Source organism: Nothoprocta perdicaria, unplaced genomic scaffold (genome assembly GCF_003342845.1).
Source record: "Nothoprocta perdicaria isolate Ctin4 unplaced genomic scaffold, notPer1 scaffold_6, whole genome shotgun sequence".
NCBI lineage: Eukaryota > Metazoa > Chordata > Aves > Tinamiformes > Tinamidae > Nothoprocta > Nothoprocta perdicaria.
The window spans coordinates 4,863,924-4,886,144 of record NW_020455865.1 but is presented as its reverse complement, the minus strand read 5'-3'; the positions used below and the strand labels follow the sequence as shown (position 1 = coordinate 4,886,144).

General features: G+C 46.3%; 1 protein-coding gene across 1 annotated transcript; it reads left to right on the top strand.

The window, feature by feature from the left end:
* Nucleotides 1-2,439: 2,439 nt before the first annotated feature.
* On the top strand, nucleotides 2,440-20,620 carry LRRC8A (leucine rich repeat containing 8 VRAC subunit A). Its single transcript, XM_026049148.1, has 3 exons — nucleotides 2,440-2,529; nucleotides 10,888-13,051; nucleotides 15,359-20,620. The coding sequence occupies exons 2-3, from the start codon at nucleotides 10,895-10,897 to the stop codon at nucleotides 15,632-15,634; spliced, it is 2,433 nt and encodes an 810-aa protein (XP_025904933.1). The 5' UTR covers nucleotides 2,440-2,529; nucleotides 10,888-10,894; the 3' UTR covers nucleotides 15,635-20,620.
* Nucleotides 20,621-22,221: the final 1,601 nt, after the last annotated feature.

Sequence of the window (22,221 nt, the reverse complement as noted above, 5' to 3'; positions counted from 1 at the left end):
CGACAGCTTTAGTTGAAAGCGAATGCGTCTTGTTGCCCGAACATGGCCGCGCATCGCTCAGATGAGGCGCCCTGCAATAATTACAGCAGGATTGTTCTTGCAGGGTGGCTGTGGCTGGAGAATTCCCCCTGCGCGCCGCCATCGGGCACTTTGCCGGGCTCTCCCAGAGATGCCACCCTGAGGGTCGCTGGAGACGGCGCTGCGGGTACTGAAGGCGGAGGCCTCCTCGTTAGCTTCGCTGGGGGTTGATGATGGCCACGCCAGCCTCCTCTCCACTTCCCTCTTCCCTTTGCSCAGGGCTTTGTACTGGTGAATCAGGGCTGGGGCAATGAGTAATTCCCGTCTCCATCTCACAGTAGGAAAAAGTGAGCCATGGGGAAAGGATTCAGCGGATATCCGCTGTGCTCAGGGCTCCCGACCCGCTGCGGGCTTGCGGCATCCCTGCCGTGACTAAGATTTCTCTGGGAGCAGACRTAAATTACCCGTTGTTTATAAACATCTATTCCATGCAAACATTCCCTAAGAGCTCAGGAGGAKACGTTATCCCCCTCACATCCTGCATGGCCTCATCCTCACCGCTACTGACACCGGCTGAATGGGCYAAGGGCAGGATGTGAGTGCAAGGAAACATGGAGCTGGGCAGGGAAAATGGGAGCGATGGGGCACCAGCTGGTACCTCAGCCACRATGATTTGTTCTAGAGCAACTCTAAACACTCTCAGGGGAGTCAGCCGAAGGAAAACAGCCCTGATGGATCAGCTGGTGTTTTGGATACCAATACACAAAAAACCTACAAATGTATTTTCGCTGCTGGATGCAGCCTCCTGGTGCAGTCCTGTCACCGTTCCTGGTGCCTGAGGTAGCGGAATGCTGGGGTTTTTGAGTGGTCCCAGTCTGTCAAGCATGCGCCAAGGTAAAACAGAGCGGTGTTTACAAAATGCTTGGAAAAAAAATGCAACTGCATTKGTTTTTAAGGACAAAATAAAACAGCAAAGTGAGTCTGCACTGGTGCCAGAGTGTGTACATACAAGAAACACATTTAATGTATATTAATATATATAATAAATCATACTGATTTATTAAAAAAATCCAAAAAATGATTTTTTTTAAGAAACAAGCATTTGTGAGCTCCAAAATAAACCTGTCCTGCCACAGCGGGTGAAGCCACACAGGCCCCTGCGGGACTGCAGCACGGAGGGCGGCGGCGCCTTTAAGACACCATTTTGCACCTTGCCCGCCACAAAGATGGCGCCGCAACCATCAATACCCCGCCCGCTCCTCCCCCTGCGCCACMATAAATATCTGCCCTGCTGGGCGCGCGCGCCGTTGGCTGCGCCCTACACAAAGATGGCGGCGCCCATGCCCAACATGGTGGCGCCTGCCCGCCCTCCTCACTGGCGGCGCGGCGGCGGGCCGGGCTGATGGCCGCCGCCCCGGGCGGGTGAGGTCAGTTCCGGGGTGGGGCCGCGGCGGGGCGGTCGGGGCCGAACAAAAGGAGCCGGGGCCGCTGTGAGGGAGGGCGGGAGGCGGCCGGGGCGGGCGGTGGCGGCGCGACCAGGTGGGTGCGGGCGGGCAGCGGCGGAGGAGGCGGCGGCCGCGGCGCCGGTGACGCGGCCCCGCGCGGTGGGTGCTGCGGCACTGCGGGCGTCTCCCGCCGCGGCGGGACGTGTCAGCGCGGAGGGGCGGGCGGGCAGGGCGCGGGGGCTGCTGCCGAACAGGGCGGCGGAGCGACCCCTCCGGGCTAAGCAGGGCGCGAGCGCGGGCCCCGGCCCCGCTGCTTTGGGAACGGGCAGGGCTGCGCCGTGTCCCCCATCCCGGCTGCGAGCCCCCCGGCGAGGCTTGCGCTGCGAGCAGGCTCCGCTCGCACTCTTCCTGTCTGTCACCTTCTATTTCTTTCCATAGAGAATGCCTCTCCCTCCTTTTTTTTTTTTTTTTTTTAAATCACCTTTTATTTATATTTTTTTCTCTCCCACAACACCTGGGAGTGCCCAGGGCCAGGGCTGAGGTGCCGTGGCCACAGCCGCCCCCGCAGAGCTCAGGGGCTCCTCACTCCCATCCCTGCTTGCGGGGGAGCCCTGTGTCACAGCCCAGGGTCCCTGCGAAGCCCRGCAGCCCTGGGGGTGGCTTGGCCATGAGGAGGAACGAGCTCCTGGGTGCAGCATCTCACCATCGTCAGTGTTTTTCCACTGTGCCTCTTCCTTTTCCCRTGTTTCTTTCCCTCTTCTTGACCACCCGCTCCCTGAAGTCCTGCAGTGCTCTGCTGCATAGCGCGGAGGTCTCCCGGATCTTCCTTTTCTCTTTTCCTATTCTAACATGCAAGAGGGAAAATAAAAGCTCATGTGTAATAGGGGCTGGTTGAGCTTTGTCTGTGCTATTTTTGCTGATGATTTGTGTTTCGCTCCAGGGAAGCTGTGCCCATGGCGTGTGGGGAGCGCAGCGTTTCAGCACCCGCTCAGAATCCAGCGCGTGGGGATATCACCCTCTTCCAGCTCAGAGGCCTCAAGTGCAGATAGCAGAACCCAGCTGCAGGGTAAGGCTGTGGGCCAGCTCTCGAGCGGAGTGAGGAAGCCAGAGCATCACCGGGTACTACGTGAACACACACTAAAAGCACAAGGCAGCCATGAGATGATTGATAAGGAGCAAAGAGGAAAGGAGGTTGGTCAGAGCATGATGTGGGAGAGGTTTGGTAGACTAAATCTGTAAGTACTTAGCTGCTGCTTGAAGATTTGAGGGTGAGGCAGAGCTAAGGTACTATAGTAAGTAGAACTTTTCCTTTGCACAGACATCTAACTCCTGGCCATATAAGCACACAAACCTAGTCTTGTTGCACTAAATGGTAGGTAGTTAAAAGCTGTCTGCAGATCAGTAAATGGGCTTGTGACTGCTGTGTAGAAGAGTGTAGTTGATAAGTAGCAAACAGGCTTTGGTTTGACGATGTTCTTCCTTTCCCAGCAGTGCGCTTGCATTGTTGTATAGGCAACTCCTAAACAATTTTTTCATCATGCCTTTAAAGGAATGCACTGACTAATCTCCCGTGTGGGTGTCGCTTGGGCAATGTCAGAAACCAGTTTCAGGAAACTCYGTTTCTCTTTGGTTTTCTGTTAGGATGGTGATAACTGGCATTGTAGAACTCCCTGCTCATCGCCTAACGTGAAAAGTGCTGTGTAGGTTGGCTATATTCTAAGCAGCTAAAGGTGCAGTATATTGCTTCCAGAATATAACTATCCATAAGATTTGTGTAAGTAATGTTCTAGTTGACATTCTAGTAGCTCACAGATTCCTTGTTTTCCTTACTAATTTGAAAAAATCCTTATTTGTTTAGGTCAAAGGTAGAGTGTTTAAATAGATCCTTAAAACAGAGGAAAAGCCAAGTGTTAAAAGTTATTTCGTTTTGTGGWTATGTTTCGATATGTGGAGTACCTGAAGCCTTCCAGTGATGACTTACTGAATCCTTTGAGCTAATTACATTCTAGGAAATGCTGGAGGAGAGGTATCCTGTGCTTCGGAAAGCTCTGTGGTGTGTGTATTTCTTATATAAGCAGCAGAGGTTAAATGTGTAACTTACTGTATAATCAGAGCAGGTTTAATGACAGAGGCTGCCATTTAATTTCTCTGCATTTTGGAGGAGGATTTTTTTTTTGTGGAGTATTTAAAAAGGAAGTGAAACTTCTGGTGTTTAATCGAGCCCAACTGCTATCTAGGAGAATGGAGTAGCAATGGCAGGAGAAGGGTGGTAGAGCAGAAATTTATGTATATTGTGTGATCCTCTAATACAGGGCATGTTTAGCTATTGTTTTGCTCATGATAAAAATGTACTTGGTTGCAGTGTAGTGAGCCTCCTGCCTGCGTGTTTCCAAGTGTTTTGAGAATTAATGTTTACCATACACACACGCACTATCCTAAACAAGAGTTTAGCTGCTTACCCTTACATGGTTTGAAGAGGCCTCCAAGTAGCTTTTTCCTTAAGCTGTTGATGGTGCATGTGATTTTGGTATTGTAACTTGAAATTCAGTCGATGTAGCTGGGTTTTACATGGCTCCTGCTGCTCCCAAGCTGTGTTTGAGGTTAAAAGCTATTCAGTCATGACCTCCTTGCCAAAATAATAGTGCTTCTTTCTCCTTGTGTGCTGAGCATTGTTAATGTTTGCTATAGAATTACTGTGGCAATTCACACAGCTCCTCCTTTGTGACAAATCTGCAAGCTGCTTCTCTAGCTGCAGTCTACCTTTGTGCACAGTAAAGCTGTGGTGCTGCACTTGGTATCAGGCTTTCCTTTAGAGTCTGGTCTGAGTCTAGAGGTCTAGGAGAGAGTCTAGGAGGTGTGTTCGTTATTAATCAGTGAAGGCAGCTAGAAGTTAGTTTTTCTGGAAATTTCTGCCCTGGAAATTAGTTACTGCTTTTAGGATACTTTAGACATCACTACTTTGGAGCTGCTGGTCTTAAAGGTGCAAGACTTTTGGGGTGGGGATAAATAGGTGAGCATGTATTTATTTCTTTTCCTTGGCAGGCCCAGGCTAATATTGCTGTGCTGATAGCTGGTGTCTTATCAAGCTTGAGAGCAACTGTGGCAACACCGAAGTGGTGAGGTGGTTAAGATGAAAGAAGATTCAGCTGGGAAAAGTGAGAGAAATAAGGAAAGGTAAACAATTGTCTCCAGAGAGAAAGGGCAGACAGTGCAGATCTTACAGTATTAAATAAGAGATTAAGAAATAGAGACACTAGATTGAAAGTGAACAAGTCTGAAGCAAGGATTATTTTATTTCTTAATATGCACAAAATCTAAGCAGAAAACAGTTTACCTTTTCTTGTATGATTGTCCTTAATGTTGGAATTTAGTGCTGAAGAGCCTCCCCCAGAACCTAAGGAAGGGCTGTTCTGGTTATTACAAGTAAATGCTCTTGTTTCTTAGCTTAAGTTAATGCAAAGTTAACTAATGGTTAATTCAGTCACTTAAGATTAGTCAATAAAAGGGATTGTTAGTGTCCTGTTAGAATGAGGCAGGCATGTTTTTCTCTAAAAGGTTCCACTGCCTGTCCTTGAAGCATCCTTTTGACTGCAAAGAGGAAATTAATTTTGGATTGGAAGCCTGTGACTATGTGCATAATTTATAAGCTGACAGGGTCATTTTTTCTCTGGTTTACATCTTTGTAGCAAGTCATCTAATAGCGCTTGTTTGTACATAGCTGTATCACTGACATAGCTCCGTGCTCCAGGTTTCAGGGATTCAGATAACTTCACACTCCAGTCTTGCTCCTAGCAGCTGGGGRAAAGTGCTGTCAAAAGTCAGAAAATGAGGCTAGCCAAGCTAGGCCTCCAGGACAGGTTGTTCTCTTCGTGCAGATGTTCTTCCCTGTACTTGCTAGGACAGGCTTGCTCATGCAATGACAACCTGGAGCTGCTCTTAAGTCAAGGATGGGCTGCCAGTCTTTCTTCTGAAAGGTAGAGTGCTGTAAGGGGTGGCTTAAACAAGTGTTATCCACACTGTAGGTGGGATTATTCCTTTTCACCAGCAGGAATAAAACTGTTGTTCAGTATTACTGAGTCTTACTCCATCCTGCTGTGTCCTGTGGCTTGGGTGGGGCTGCCTGTTGCATACAGTTGGTGCCTGATTATGTGAAAACCACCTTGCTTTGCTCTTGGTGTTGAGTTCACAGGCTGTCCCATAAACGAAGATGTAAGTGATGTTGGCAGCCACTATTTCATCCATTCCTTAGACTTAACACGTTCACTTTTCCATCTGAGAAGATATTTTATGCCCCAGGAGATTTCTTTTATTGAAGGAAGCCCTGATACAGGAATGCTAATTTGGTCGGAGCTCTGGGTCCTGACTTCCTTGCTGTTTTCTTCTAAATAGCAATGAATAAAATTCTTGAGTTTGATCCCATCTCTCTTCTTGGACTTGTCCAGTGACTGTCCCTGTGCTTGGGAGCTTTTCAGGGGGATACCCGGAAGCAGCTTYGTGATTTGGTCTCTTTTTTCTTCCTCTTTCCTTCTGGGTTTAAAACCAGTGGTGTAGAAATTGCTGAGCCTATATGCCAGCCTGCAAAGCTTTTATTTCCTGATACTGAAACAAAAGAGCTTTGTCCTGCCCTCCTTTAGGATTTCAGGTGGCAGCATGCTAGAGGGGGAAGCTCTGCTCTATAAAAGGCTTTTTGTAACGTGTTGTAGCTTGTCAATAGTGAGCACTAGAGCTCTATCAGTGTCAAGGTTTTTCTTCTGCCTGTCTACCTGTGATGTTGTCAGCACATGAACAACTCATTTCCTTTCTGTCGGGAGAGGTAAGGGGTAAGAAATTCTGGCAGTGATATTKCACTTCTCATCCAACAAGCTGAGGAGAAAGCCACAGAGAACTAAGAATAGTTATAGTGGGAAAGAGTTTCAAATGTCCAACCTGCAATGCCACCTTGTCTGTTTTGCTGGAGGCTGAATCCTGTTAAAGACAAGGACTTGGCTAATTTTGGGGAAATTTGTGAAATAAGTTAGGAAAACTTAAGACATCTTCGGCAGGTCATGGSATCTTTGATGTGGTCCTGTTTTCCCGGTAACTCCGTTAATAACAGAAGGGTCAATGGAAGGAAGGAGAGAGGAGGCTGGATTAAGTATTCAGTAAATCATGAGTCAAGCTGGCAAATAAGCCAGGGGAACCAAACAGTGATGCTTCTGTTCACTTTATCCCTAGCTGGATATGTTGATCTGCAATTGCAGACAGGAATTTCAAGCATCACCCACCTTAGTAGCCACAGAATCAGTCTTCATTTGTCTAGGTTGGTGGCTTTTGGGTAGAGGAATTYCATTATCTGAACTAGAGGATGCTTGTGCTGCTGCAGCATTTGCAGTTACTATCTTGAACTTCTTTCAGGGCTTCTGGAGCTTGTGGAAAGGATTGCTGCTCTCAGCTCTGCCATCCTTCATCTGGCAAGATGAATGCTGCTAAAGGAGGTCCTCCCTCAGCAGCCAGATATRTTTAGTCTCGTTTCTGACTGATTTTTACTGTTTAGGTACAGTGTGCTCAGGTTGTCTCTATTGTAACATGAGTGATTATTTTTCTCTTCCTGGTGATTATTCTCTAGGATAACCTGGCGTTAGCATTTGGTGGTGCTTATGGTTGGCTGAAGTCTGGGTAGGTTTGGCAGGTTGGTTAGGTAAGGCTGAAACTGTCACTGCTGCTGTTGTGCCAACCTGTCCAGCATGAACGGTGAGGTCCTCAGGTAGGTGCCCACCAGGCTGGTACAGGGATGGTCACACTAGCCCAGCCTGTTCTTACTGAGTGGACACTGCTTTTCCAGAGGCTGTCTGGCAAGAGGAGTGTGTGGTGGGATATAAACTCGATCCAGGTGAATCTGAAGAGGTTTGTAGTATCCAGATATGGAATGTGGGCATTGCAGAAGCTTTCAAAGGCTGTGTTTATAGGCTGGATTGGTGGGTATATTTGTAAGCCTTCTGTGCAACTTTGCAGCTCTTTGTACAGGTGTCAGATGTTGCTGTTGCAGACTGTCCTGGCTTGTTCTGGGTTGGGTAAGAATTGCGCTCCAAGGAGTGTTGCTGCTTTGCTGCTGAGCCCTGAGAGTTAAGTTGTTCCTTGCATGAGGGGTGAGGAACTGCTTTGGGAATTGTGTGGGAGCTGGGAAAGCACTGTAGGATAGCCAAGCTTAAAACACCTCTGACACAAATGTRCAATTGTTAGACTTGGAGTGCAATGCCTCGAGCCTGCCTGCTGTAATTGTACTGCCGCRGCTGGAAGACTCACTGCTTTGTTTCTGAGGGGTCAGGATTTGAGGCACAGATGTTCAACCTTGCAGTTTATGGGAGTTTAGTGAAATCAGCTTGCCTTTAGATCTGAACAAAACAGTCTTTCAGAACCTCATTATCACTGCATTCCATGTGACACAGTTAACTGCAGTGTAAACAAATCACTTCTAAGCCCAAACTGGAAATGTCTGCACCTTGAGATATGTGTCGAGGAGTTCAGCTCTTTCTTCAAGTGCATTCTGACGCAGTGCTGCTTTCCCAGCTATGTCTGTACCTGTCCATAACCACCTTTACTGCCTGCTGAGGTTGTTGGGACCCTGAAGCATCATGAAAACTACTGAGATGTCTTGCACAGTTGTGGTATGTGAGGGCTGCATTAACAGGTTATTGGCTGGGAATTTCTTTAGCTGTTTAACTTGGGAGCTGGAGTGTCACAGCCTGGCCCTGCACAGACCTGTAGCAAACTTCACCTTTTCTTTCATGCTTTTAGTGCTCAGCCTTTTGTGAGGCTCTGTGGCAGAGGTTCTCTAAGGTGCCCTCTGGTTTTCTTGCCCTTAATCTGTGGCTTGAACAGTATCTCTGCTGCTGCCAGAAAGGATGGGGACTGGATATGCATGTCCTCTTCCCTTAGTGACCTTGTCATTGTTCCCGAAAGGCAGAGGTTTCCTGCTCCACCCTGCTTGGTGGCTCCTTGCTGACATTGAGCATGAACAGACYGTAGCGTGGGACAGGCAGAACGCATCTGGAGGGTGATTGTTGGCTTGCTTCTAGGTGCCTAATGAAAGGGGGTTTTCCTACCCTGTGTGACGGGGTAAATAAGGAGAATGAGCACTGCTTTGTTGTGGGCTTCCTTTTTAGTTATCTYGAGATACAAATTGGACTGAGCAATTTGGTGTAGCTCATTTCTCAGAAATGGCATTACTGGACCCAGTAAAACCAGCAGTGGAGAACAATAGCTCAGGTCTGAGAAGGCCTTGGCCTTAGTTATGAGGCTCCAGTGCCTGAAAAGGTCTTTTCTATTTTGTAAGCTTACAAGGGGGTGACTGTGAAGGGCTTAACTGCTGCAAAATTTCTTTCCTGGGACTGATGAAGAACAAGAGGGAACAAAGAGGAATAAGAATTTCTGGGGAAAAGCACATCTAGGCCAAAGAAAGGAGGAGAAAAATATTAAATAGGTATTTTTTCCTTCAGAGTAGGGAGGGAATAGGAGTAAAGAGTTGAAGAAGCTGCAAGCTGCTGTTTCTAGCAGCTCAGGTGCTGTTCAGAACATGTTTTGCCTGTTCTTTCCTGTCGTGAACATTTAATTCTCTTGTCYTAATCTGATGGATGCAGCCTGTTCTGCATAGCAAAGTGCCTGCACTCTGCAGCTCTGGACAAGACAGCAGTGGCTTCTGACAGTGCTGTGTAACAGCTATTTTCATCCCTTGTTTCTGCATCCTGTGACAGGAATGTGTGCATTACTGTCTGATAAATAGCTCTATTTACTCTTATGGCTGGCCTTACTGAACTTCTGAAGTATTGACCTATTGTCTTTCAAAATTTTTCTCCAAAAAAAAAAAATGCACGGAGAAAATTGGCCTGGTGTCTTTCTTGAAATGGACTAATATAGTAATGGAACTGGATGGGCAAAAAGGCAAACGCTTCCTTGGGAGTGACTGTCGCTTTTTATCTACCACCACCTAGCTGCTTGCAGCCTTCTCAGGGAGCACTAAGTCCAACTTGGCATTTTACCGTTTATTGTTGTCAGCAGCAAACCAGGGGACAAAATCCTATGCTTTTAGCCTCCAGGGAACGCGGTGCTTTTCGAGTTCAGGCTGGGAAGGGCTTCCTTTGCAGTTGTCTGCTGGAAGTGTGGTTGGAAATAGAAACTTAAATTCCACAAAAGCAAACAGTGTGGCACCCTGCTTGTCAAGGAAACCTTACGAGACAGCAAAAAAACCCTGCTTTCAAGCTCAGAGCTTCCTYGCATTTGTCAGTGGTGTCTGCACAAATATAATCCTGGCACCTGCTCTGTTARAATTAAATTGGGGGCTTCTAAAAATGACTCAAAGATTAGTTCTGGTCCTACTGCTCAGCTTTGCTATTAAGTGTGGTGTGATTCTGCTTTTCCTTGTGATGAGAGCAAGTTATAGGGACTTCAGGATCCTGGGGCCTGACAGATGTGGAGGAATGTTTTGAGCTCAGTTATTTGTGGGTCAGTCAGGTGTTTGGGCTTTCTCCTGTTTGCTGAGAACTAGAGATCTATCTAAAAGCCTGAATCACTGAGGGTCAAAACAAGTCCTGTCGTAAGGTCTCTGCTTCCCAGAACCTCTTGAATTCCCTTGTGATGCTTAAATCCCAGCTGAGGTGGGATCCCACTCTGGGAGCTGGGAGTGGTTGGTCAGACAAGTGAATCTTATTTTGTTTCTCCCTTTTACTTCTGAAGTAAATAAGAGAAAGAAACTAAAGGGCAGATGTTAGAGGGTTTCAGTATCGAATCTATGACAGAGCAAGTAACTAATTTCTTCTTGGAGAATTAATGTAAAGGGAGGCAAAACTCAGAACCATCATATCAAACAGCTGTACTTRGTGTTTAAGGCTTCTTTTATCCCATGTGAAGTGCATTGGTGAAGTGGTTCTAGGAAAAACAACCATAGCGCATGTAAATCTTTCTTACCTCTGCACTCAAATGTGGAGTTACTTTCTATCTCTGTAAAACAATAAGCAGCTCAGGATAAGTATGCTCTGCTATGCATGGATTTGGTCTTTTCTAACAAATCTGTCAAATTCCTTCATCCTTCAAGTATAATCCCTGGCACAATAGCAGGAGAAACTTCCAACTACTGGCCTTGCTGGGCAGTTTAAGTCTCTCTTGGGAGCTTTCCTTGAGTGAATATCTCTTATCCCACAGGCTACTAACGAGGTGCCAATTCTGATAGCTTGTGACAGAGCCCACCTGGCAGGCAAGAACACCACCAAACTTCACAGCCTCAGCTGTAGCCAGTTGCTCACCAGGTAGCCTCATTCATTTATCTCCAAGCCACTTGGAACTGGCACTGTCCTAATTCCAGGCTAGCTGGGCCAGACTTAATAAAACATGAGTTTTCCTGAAAAGTGGAGGAAATATCTGCCAGCAATGCCTTCTTCTGGTTTCCTTTCAGGTGAGCCATGATTCCGGTCACTGAGCTGCGCTACTTTGCTGACACTCAGCCGGCGTACCGCATCCTGAAGCCATGGTGGGACGTCTTCACRGACTACATCTCCATAGTGATGCTCATGATTGCCGTGTTTGGAGGGACCCTTCAAGTCACCCAGGACAAAATGATTTGTTTGCCCTGCAAATGGGTAACCAAAGACTCTTGCAATGACACTGTCAGAGGTTGGACAATTGTCATTCCCGAGCGTACTTACTATAACTCTAGTCTTGTTCCCTCCACTGACACAGGGCCTACAGGGATCCGGTATGATTTGGACCGGCACCAGTATAACTATGTGGATGCTGTGTGTTATGAGAACCGCCTTCACTGGTTTGCTAAGTATTTTCCTTACCTAGTGCTGCTACATACACTCATTTTTCTGGCTTGTAGCAATTTTTGGTTCAAGTTCCCAAGGACCAGCTCCAAACTGGAGCATTTTGTGTCTATTYTACTGAAGTGTTTTGATTCCCCATGGACAACAAGGGCACTGTCCGAGACAGTGGTGGAAGAGAGCGATACCAAACCAGCCTTTGGGAAAATGAATGGCTCCATGGACAAGAAATCCTCCACAGTCAGTGAGGATGTGGAAGCCACTGTTCCCATGCTGCAGAGAACAAAGTCTCGAATTGAGCAAGGAATCGTGGACAGATCGGAGACGGGTGTCTTGGACAAGAAGGAAGGGGAACAGGCCAAAGCATTATTTGAGAAGGTGAAGAAGTTCCGCACCCATGTGGAGGAGGGGGACATAGTGTACCGCCTCTACATGAGACAAACCATCATCAAAGTGATCAARTTCATCCTGATCATCTGCTACACGGTCTACTATGTCAACAACATAACATTTGATGTTGACTGTAAAGTGGACATTGAGAGCTTGACTGGCTACCGCATGTACCGCTGCGCTCATCCTCTGGCTACTCTCTTCAAAATTTTGGCATCTTTCTACATAAGCTTGGTGATATGCTACGGCTTGATCTGCATGTATACGCTGTGGTGGATGCTGAAGCGATCGCTCAAGAAGTACTCCTTTGAGTCCATCCGGGAGGAGAGCAGCTACAGTGACATTCCTGATGTGAAGAACGACTTTGCTTTTATGCTGCATCTGATTGACCAGTATGACCCACTGTATTCCAAGCGCTTTGCTGTCTTTCTGTCAGAGGTGAGTGAGAACAAGCTGCGGCAGCTGAACCTCAACAACGAGTGGACTCTGGAGAAGCTGCGCCAGAGGATCACCAAGAACTCCCAGGATAAGCTGGAGCTGCATCTCTTCATGTTGAGTGGCATACCTGACACAGTCTTTGACCTCATTGAGCTGGAGGTCTTGAAGCTGGAGCTTATCCCTGATGTCACCATTCCCCCTAGCATTGCCCAGCTCACTAGCCTTAAGGAGCTGTGGCTCTACCACACAGCTGCCAAAATTGAGGCTCCAGCCCTTGCCTTCCTGAGAGAGAATTTGAAGTCTCTCCACATCAAGTTCACAGACATCAAGGAGATTCCTCTGTGGATTTATAGCCTGAAAACACTAGAAGAGCTTCATCTGACAGGGAACCTGAGTGCTGAAAACAACCGGTACATTGTGATAGATGGCTTGAGGGAGCTGAAGAGGCTGAAGGTGTTGAGGCTCAAGAGTAACCTCACGAAGCTGCCCCAGGTGGTGACAGATGTTGGCGTGCACCTTCAGAAGTTATCCATCAACAACGAAGGCACCAAGCTCATTGTCCTCAACAGCCTTAAGAAAATGGTCAACCTGACAGAGCTGGAACTGATCCGTTGCGACTTGGAACGCATTCCTCACTCCATCTTTAGCCTCCAYAACCTCCAGGAGATAGATTTGAAGGACAACAACCTCAAGACCATTGAGGAAATCATCAGCTTCCAGCACTTGCATCGTCTCACTTGCCTTAAACTGTGGTACAACCACATTGCCTACATCCCCATCCAGATAGGCAACCTCACCAATTTGGAGCGCCTCTACCTGAATCGAAACAAGATAGAGAARATCCCCACCCAGCTCTTTTATTGCCGGAAACTTCGATATCTAGATCTCAGCCACAACAACTTGACTTTCATACCACCAGACATTGGACTTCTTCAGAACCTGCAGAACCTTGCTGTGACAGCCAACAGGGTGAGTGAGCAGGGAGCTGTGGGTTGCTTGTGCRAAAATAACTGGTGCCTCTGTTATCTGTGTGATTAAACGTGCTGCAATGGGAGTGTGAAATACTCAGCATTGCGTTTCACCTTCAGAGAGAAACAAAAGTTTATCTAAGGTGAAACRTTGCCCAATCTTTTCGGGGAAATTATTTTTCCAAGCACCATTTTATTTCTTCAGAACAGAACAGCTTTAAGTGGCGCTTTGGAAGACGTTTCATAAATCCTTTGCTGTTTCTCTGCAGTGGAAGCTTGTGGTGTCTAGACGGACACTGGCTTTAGGCTTAAAAGGGAGCTCTGTGAACCTGTAGTCTTTAGTGGTATGGACTTATTCCAGCTATATACAACCACTGTAGCAGTGGCCATGTAGGCAAGGCATTATCTTGCAAGTCTGGTATTGTACCTAACTTGTGGGGAATATTCAAGGTCAATCTCATATCATGCCTTACACTTGAAGTTGGATGTAGGCAGACTTAAAAATGATTCTTAATCTGAAACACTTGAGCTCTACAAGAGCGAATTTGGAGAGAGGGAAACTGCCTTCAGCAGGGTCATTTTTTTCGTATGGGGTGAACTAAGCTAGGTTTGTTAACTGGACGCCAGGGGAATGTCTGTACTGTGGCAATGCCCTGGCTTCCAGAGTAGGGAGTAGCAGGATGGCATCCTGATATGCCCTAATTATGGCTGTGGGTTTCCTTGGGTAATCACAAATGGGCTAAGAAGTGTCTGAGGGTGAGGAAAGCGGAAAGCTGAAGAGGTGGCTAGATGTGCAGTTGCTCTGATCACCACACCAGCAGCTCCTTGGCTTGTGGGGGTTTGCTTAAAGCAAACTGTATTTGTGGATTTTTTGGTACATCTTTATTCCTGCATCTGGGATTATAGGAGACCTCTGCCCTGTGTCACAGCCTGTGCTCATCGGAGTTCATTCTGTGAATTCCTGGGAAGCTCTGTGGCTAGAAATGTTTTAAATCCCAGTAGAAAAATACCTTGTTATCGCCTGAAGTTGCAAAAGGCATCGATATCAGGTCTGGCTGCTCTTTGTGCACTTGCAAGTGGCTTGTGTTGTGTTTCCTGGAGGTTTGCAGTACAACTGCCTCCAAGCACTGCGAGAATCCAAGGCCCTTCTTGCTGTCTGGCAAAATACATCCGTGACTGCAGGAAGTAGGGCTGATGTGGGTGACTTCTGAAGATGGCATCAGCAAGGTGGAGGGAGCTTTAAAGACTCTAAAATACTGTCCAGAATATGCGTAGTTCTGGGCCACTTGTCTTCTGGCAGCCTCCCTAAAACAGCTTCCTGGGGGCTAATCTGCAGTCTTGAGGGGAGCTTTTGCTGGATGAAAAGGAGTTTGAGCAGCTGCCTTCTCTGCAGTACCGTGGCCGCCAACCACTTGTCCCTGCAGAGCCCCTAGTGTGCCAGGAAGGCTGGAGCGCTCTGTGCCACGTGTGGTCTGAAGCAAAAGATGGTGAGAACCTGGAGAAACAGGTGTCAGGCCACAATTAACCCTAGGCACTTGCCAAGGCCAGGAATTATCTGAATTATCTCAGTTAATTGTCTGCTTCTAGCCCAGTGGTTTTAGCAGAGGTATTTCTGGTGTTGGCTGGTACCAGGGTACTGTTCTGGGAAGCAGGCCATATTATAGCACATTGCTCCCTTCCTAACCCAATCCTTGTCCCTTAAATAACTCTTTATTTTCAAGAGTTGGTGATACTTTGACTGCATGTTGCTGCAGTCAAAGTATCTTGYATCACTTGATATGCAAATAATGATTGAATTGAACTGGTCCTTGATTGGCCTTGTCTCATTATCTTGGCATTTCCCTGGACTCCATCTCATTTAGAATGGACTTTGGTCCAACTTAGCAATAACTGATATCAGGCTTTTAATTTCAGTTATAAAAGGATGCAGCTGGGTTTAAAAGACAAATGAGCGCCTTCAKGTTGAGACTTTGAATTAAGGGCAATACCCTGAATTGTTGCATTTAGTTCATAGCCTGGTGTTTATTGAACCTTAACCATATTATACTCCTTAAAATTCACTGGAAGGACTGGACTATAAAAAGGCCTTAACAGCAATACATGTTATCTTTTAAGCTAGTGACTTCTATTTAAATAGGTGATTTTTTTTTAATGGTCTTCCTGATGGGAAGGAGGAGCTCCCTTAGAAAAGCAGATGACTGAAAAGCAGGGCCTTGTCCCCSTTGAAACGTGGTGTGGACCTGTCTGTCTTTATGAGCATGTGTCCTATCTGCTGGTGACGTTGCTTTTATTTCTTTTGTTTTCTCAGATTGAGAGTCTCCCACCAGAGCTGTTCCAGTGCAGGAAGCTGAGGACCTTGAACCTAGGGAACAATGTGCTGCAGTCCCTGCCATCCCGCGTTGGGGAGCTGACGAATCTGTCGCAGATCGAGCTCCGGGGGAACCGCCTGGAGTGTCTGCCTGTGGAGCTGGGCGACTGTCCCCTGCTCAAGCGCAGCGGGCTGGTTGTGGAGGAGGACCTGTTCAACACGTTGCCCTTGGAGGTCAAGGAGCGCTTGTGGAGGGCAGACAAAGAACAAGCCTGAGGCCCTGGAAGGAGGGGAGAAACCTCTGACCACCTAGAAGGAAACAAAAGGCCATTCCAGTCCCTTTTTTCCCCAAATCCTCTCCTTCCCCTCCCGCTTCCAACAACCACCAGACTAGCCAAGGAGTCCCTGAAGAAAYGTGGCTCTGAGGGAGGCTGATTCTTGCCTCGGAGGCAGGATGGGGGAAGCTTGGGATCAGGAAGAGAAGCAAGACAGACTGGGTGGCTGCATAGCAGGGTCCAGTGGGAGTAAGAGATGCTGCTGTTCTTCTGGACAGGTAGCAGGGTGAGGTGCATGGTAAAGGGAAGCAACCTCTAAACAGAGGCAAAAATATGTTGATTGCTGCATCGCCCCAGGTGGGGCTCATAAGTGTCAGGGACTTGAGTGTTCAGTGTCCTACAAGCAAAGACCAAGAGTTCTGGGAGCCTCTTGACCTTTCATCTGTCTGTGACACCTGATCCTGTTCCCTCCTAACTCAGTGATTCAGTCAGAGGCCCTACAGTGGGGTGAGATAGGATACAGACAGCTGATCCTCATCGAGATGCTGGCACTGGGATCTAGGGGGGGATAAATTTATCATACATCAGCTTGGATGCAGGATTCCTTTTTGTGTTACTAATTGTCTTTTCCCCCTTGTATTCTAACACCTTCCCCACTCTGGCCCTAGGCAAGGAACCAAAGCCCCCAACCTCTGCAGCTCATTGAAAATTGCACTATGTTAACAGCTTCAAGTTAAAGTCACTTTTACTGACTAGCAGATCACAGCRTATTTCTCTAAATGGTGTCTGGAGGTGCCACTTGAAATACCCACAGCTTTACCCAGAGCAGAGCTTGTGCGTGTGCCGATTCCTGTGAAATGGGTGGTTGCACGTCAAGTGGAAGATAAGATCTGGATTAAAAGTGGTAGGACTGTCTCACGCACTCTGCCAGGAGCAGCAAGGTGCTGCTTCAAGATCTTGGCTTTTAAAGTTTTTAAACTACTTTTAAGTTGTTGGTGTTTTGTCAYGTATCAAATACAAACATGCGACTAGGGCAGCGGGTCAGGGTCTCCCTGGGGTTGGTGTTCAAAGAGGGCTGCCGAGGCTTCCTCTGCGCCTCCTTCCCTGTTGAGTTGTTTGATCCTTTGCCAGTGTTTTTCATGAACACGATCTACAAAGCTGCTTGATCGTCCTTTTCTGTTGTCTTTTTTTTTTTCCCCCACTTTAATGGCTGTCAATTCCTGTTACACCTACTGTCCTAAATAAGAGGCTAATGCTGATTTGAATGTGGTGCTGTGGAAAGGAAACCTGTCTTCCTATTTTTCTCCCCTTTTCATTCCCCCAGTGTTAAGGAGCAATAGGAGAATCCTCTGGGGACCCAGCTCCTCTCAATCCCTGGGACAGAGCGGTTGCAAACAAGTCTAACTTGTTTGATGCTGTTTGACAGAAACCCCTTCTGCGTTGGCAGAGGTAGATGATTGTGTTATAGCTACTGATAATCATGTCCTCCAGGTGGGGTGGTTAAGGCATGCCGACGATACACCCTAAATCTGCCTTTTTTTTCCTTCCAAAGGAAGAGGAGGCTCGTGGACCTGCAGGTCCAGGTTGCAATACTCCTCATGAAGCCACCAGGCTGGCTCCAAGGTGGAGAGCTGCAGGCTGAGGCGCGAAGCGTTGGGAGGCCTCCCATGAGTTATAAACAGGGAAGCTGCAGCCATCTCCASATGAGTTCCCTGGAAGCTGCTGGTTAGAGCCCTGGTGTAATGGATCTCGGATCTCCTTGGATGTTGGGGCAGTAGGGCACACTATGGCTTTCTTCATCAGATGTAATATATGAAATTTACACTAAACGTRCTGAAACCATGGACAATGTTAACTGGGCTCTGAATTTGTTGATGTTCAGATGCTTAAATAAAGCTACATTAAAGTCTAGGAAATCTGTTTCATAAAACTGCTTTTAAGAGGATGTAAATTCTGCTGCCTTTAATCCATTCGTCACAAAGTTTAAAAAGTGCAAGGGAAGACTAAGATTAAGGCCCTACCTAGAAGGCAAGGTACTGTAAATATCCTTGTTCCTGTTCCCAACAGGGTCGGTGTTGAAATATTGTTAAAGTTGGGGGCCACTGGTGAAAAGATGTGGAAAAGGTTTTTCCGAAATGTACTGCCCYAGAGCAAACACTGGGGTTTGGAAGTGTTGGTGCTGATGCGTCTCGGGCTGGACATGTTGCATTTGGACTAGTGTTTTGGGTCAGCACAGGGCAGAAATTGCTAGGTAGACTTAACGATGCTTAAATTAAGGTTTCAGACTTGGCTACAGCAAGGTCCAGGCAGTTCCTCGTGGTGGGCGTGAGGGTTGTTTGGATGGGAGAAGAAGCTTCTCCTTGCCGTGTGCCAACTGCAGATGCCATGGAAGAGAAGCCTTAAGGACCATGCYGTGTTCAAGGCCTTTGGGTAATGCGGTTACGATGCAGCGTGTACCTTGGTCTAGGCAGGGCTGAAAGGGGCAGTGCATGTTGAGCAATGCTAACCTGGCTTGCAGAAGCGGACACTTCTCCTGTAGGCCTGGATCATTGTAGACGAGTGCTCTGGCTCTTGCTTCTACATCTGTTCCAAGTTATACAAGCTGAATCCGAAGCAGATAGAGGTTTCCATAAGCATCTCCTGAAAATATATGCTCTAGTGCTTTTAGGAGCTTGCAACCTCCTGACCTGCTGTGTGTGTCTCAGCGCTCAGTACATAGGGTAAGTGGATGGCAGGCTGTTTTGCTAGAAATAAGACTGTTTCTGATTCCTATAAAATGTAGAGCTTCATTTCTACTGCTTGCTGGGTAGCCTGCCCTAGGCCTGAATGAGCTCTGCAGAGCAATTGTCAGTATTGACCATGCATGGAAAAACCAACTAGCCTTTTGCTGCTCTTCAAATATTCCAAGCTCGATACTTCCACAGTGGCTGTTGAAGCCAGYGAGAAGCTCCCTGTGCAGCAGAACGGGAAGGAGCAGCTGGATAAAGTGTTGCACTAGAAATGCAGGTGGTAAAAATATGGGTATTCTTCAAGGAAGTGCTTTGTACTATTGACTCTTGACGTGTCTCTTCTTCCCCCAAATGGATTCTCTTTGGAGACTATGTCTCCTGTTATGAGATGGAAGAAGCTTGAAACTTTCAAGGATAAGGTCAACACTGAGCTCCTGAGCACATTGAATGCACAGGACTCTGCACAACTTGGCCCACAGTGTGATTCACTCCCCGTGCTTGTCTGGGTTGCTCAATCTTGGAGGGATGAGTTTACATCAACAGCCCTTTCTCATTTGCAAGTATTGAGTTTATCTATTTTTTTTTTTTCTTTTAGCCATTGTCACACTGAAGCTGAGTTTTTCTGACCCTGACCTCCCTGCTGGGTAGGGGGAGAGAGATGGGAGGAATGTTCTGCTTAAGCCAACAAGCAGGCTGGTCAACATCTTGTTTTCTGGGCTCTCTTCATAGCACTTATTGTAGTAGCAGCTAATAGATAATCTGGYTTGTGGAACCATAAAGCAGCTTGAATTAAAACGGTTTCCTTAACAGCACTGCTGAGCTGAATAAGTTCTTGGAGCTCCTGTAGATCACAAGTACACCCATCTCATGTTAGCATCCAAGGGTTGTTAAAATGAGATTCTAYCAATAATGCTAAATGCCCTAATGCTAATAGATTTGCCCCACCTATAAGGCAAGGGATACTAAGTGATTTAAATGTGTTGAATTTTGCTGTATCTCTGAAACTATGCACTGGAAAGTTGATATATTTCTTTTTTTTTCTCATTTTAATGTCTTTTCCTGATTTTTACCATTTCATCCCCTGTTAATTCAGGAGCTGAAATTATTTTTCGCTGCCAGTCTGAGTGTTGCATAGTGGTTGCAGTTATCTTTCATGCTGTGATGGTCTTTGGTATTAATTGTCACTTCATGAGAATCTTCTACCTCAGTGTTTTTCTTATCACCATTTATACACTCCATTTAGTTGATTCATTTTAGTTTGATTCATTTTAGTTCCCTTCTTGCTGTTCATTATATGCTATTAGGGAGCTCTTTTGGTTTCTAGGAATTCTGATGAACAACATCCTTTGGAAAGGATGCGATGTACTGGGAGAGAGGTGGGTAAAGGCTCAAATATCGGTTTAACAGCTCTAACATTGTTTCGTTTTCAAGCTATATCTATATATATTTACTTCCACTTTGGAAAGGGACTTATGTGCTTTGAGTTCCTTGAACTGTCTGGATTTGTTCTTCCTTCAGAGGAAGGGTAATGTTCATTAGTGGCTCATGTGCCTTCTCTAGAGATGCATTAAGAGAAACTTCTCCAGTAAGACACTTGCTCCAGGTGTATTTATTAATAGTCTCTGCCCAAAGCCAGGTTTTCCCTTGGAGTCTTTTGCTTTTGGCTATGGAGTTTTCAGATCTGCTTCAGCAAGAAGTCATACAACAAAACAGCCTCCCTTAAGCAATAGCATTATCTACTCTAAAATGTTATTTAAGGTAAGGCCGAATGAATGCTGACTAGTAGAATTACCACTTAAGCCTCAATTTAACTCTTCTTCCTCACTGCATTTCAAAAATGACATAGTGTTTTCTCCCACTGTTGGATATGCAGTGGATCCTGTAGCTTTATTAAACACTGTATGTGCCAAAAGAGAAGTTTTCTGTCCTACCTGGACTCTTAACAAGGCATGAAGCAGAACATGGGTTGGACAGGAGCACTCTTGGCCTTGGGCCTTTCTCCCTCCACCCCTCCTGCTTCGGGGCCCTCATTAAACTGCTTTGGCAGTGTGGAAATCCTCCAGAGATCTCATCTCTGAAATCCGTTTTCAAAACTGTCCCCAGTGCCTAAGGTGAAATAGAATTAACACAAAGACTTAATTTGGGATTTCTGGAAATATCCTTCCCTTCCCCTCTGTCCTTTTAAGGAAGTTTCTTGAACAATAGGGGATGTTTTCCTATAGGAAACRTAATGAGAAGGGGGCTAATAGCTCTGAGTCATCTTCTACAGCTGACAGATGTGTCCCTTTCATTAGGACACTGCTCCTGGCTTCCACATTGCTCATTCCCATAGCGAGCGAGCTGGCAGGCCCATGGTTTGGCTGCAACTTGGTGTCATGGTGCAGGATGGTGACGTTTGCTCTGGGTGGGATCCCGCTTGGGCAGCACSTCTACCTTGAGCACTGCAGGCTGCTGTTGTTGTCTGGGAAAGACTTGTAAGGCTGGACACTTTAACAAAATAAAAGTTTTACCTTTTAGTTTGTGTTTTCATATCTTTTCTGAGCTTTCTGGGTATGAAGGCACTTAGCCTTTGAAGATCTCGTTTCTCAGAAGATGGATGCTAATAATTACTGCTGTTATGTAGGATTGCTGTATTTTTTTCAGCCTTTGCTTGTGACGGGAGCCCTTCTATGTAAGAACCTTAATGAAGAAAGAAAAATAGGCAAAAAGGTGTATGGCAATAGAGCTGCTACTTGATAAAGCTGGGCTCTACTGCTTTACATGTGTTTTGCTATCACTTGAACCAATATCTGGAAATGTAAAGGATTTAAAACGAGCGTTGGAGCCTTGTCTGCTCCATCCTGCAGAGACTCACTTGCATTTTCAAAATGCACCTTGTACCTTCCCTCTCTGGGAAAGTGGGGGAAAACTGGCCAAAGAAACAGTATGTTTGGCCAGCTACTAGTCTAGCATCTTTCCTAGCTGTTTACCCATTCCCTTTCAGCTGAAAATGCTCTCTGATCCCTCTTTCCTAATTGACTGCTTGTGTTACAGAGATGATTCCTTGAGCCTATAACTTTCAAAGAGAACTCGAAGTCCTGCGCAGATCACCGTATGGGGAAGGCATTGCCTTCCTTTGCCAAAGACTGACTGCGGTGACTTTTTTGGTCTCATTTCAGTGACAAAATGTGAGCAGGCTGTGAAGATGAAAGCTTTGATGCCATTTATTGGCAGTGAATTTTAACGAAGTGCTTAGAAATGAACTAAGGAAGGGGAGGACAAAATGCCTCCAGCTCCCTTAGCCTGAAGCTGCCTTTGGCAAGAGTTTGCCAGATCTTTGAGTCCTGGTGGAAAAGAATGAAAGGTACCGTCAGAGAAGACAATTTGGGCAGGTTTTGAGGCCTGGAGAACCGTAACATGGTAATGGGAGAAGAGCCTAAAGGTAAAAAGGTGATGTATCTTTAGTGTATGTGTATATATGTATATTAGTCTAGATAAATACAGGCTTTCTATGAAACGTGTAGACTGAAACATAGACTGAAGTGTGTGTGTATGTGTGTGTGTATATATATATATATATATATAAAAAGTGTGTGTGTATATATGTATGAGGTTTAGGTGATTGGGACTCTACTAACATTATTCCCCTAGCCCTGCCACACGGTAAGCTTTTATCTTCTTGATTTTTTAAGTTTTCATCTCTTATATCTGATTGCAATAAAGATTCTCCTAACAGCAAATGCCCTTTATTTCTGAAGCACCTGGTAACTTGGGAGACATTACCCTGCTGATCCAGGAAAACAAACACTCAAATATCTTTGCTATTTTGAATAGTAGTAATAAACTGTTTCACGCAATTGAAATACATCTTGTTTCCATG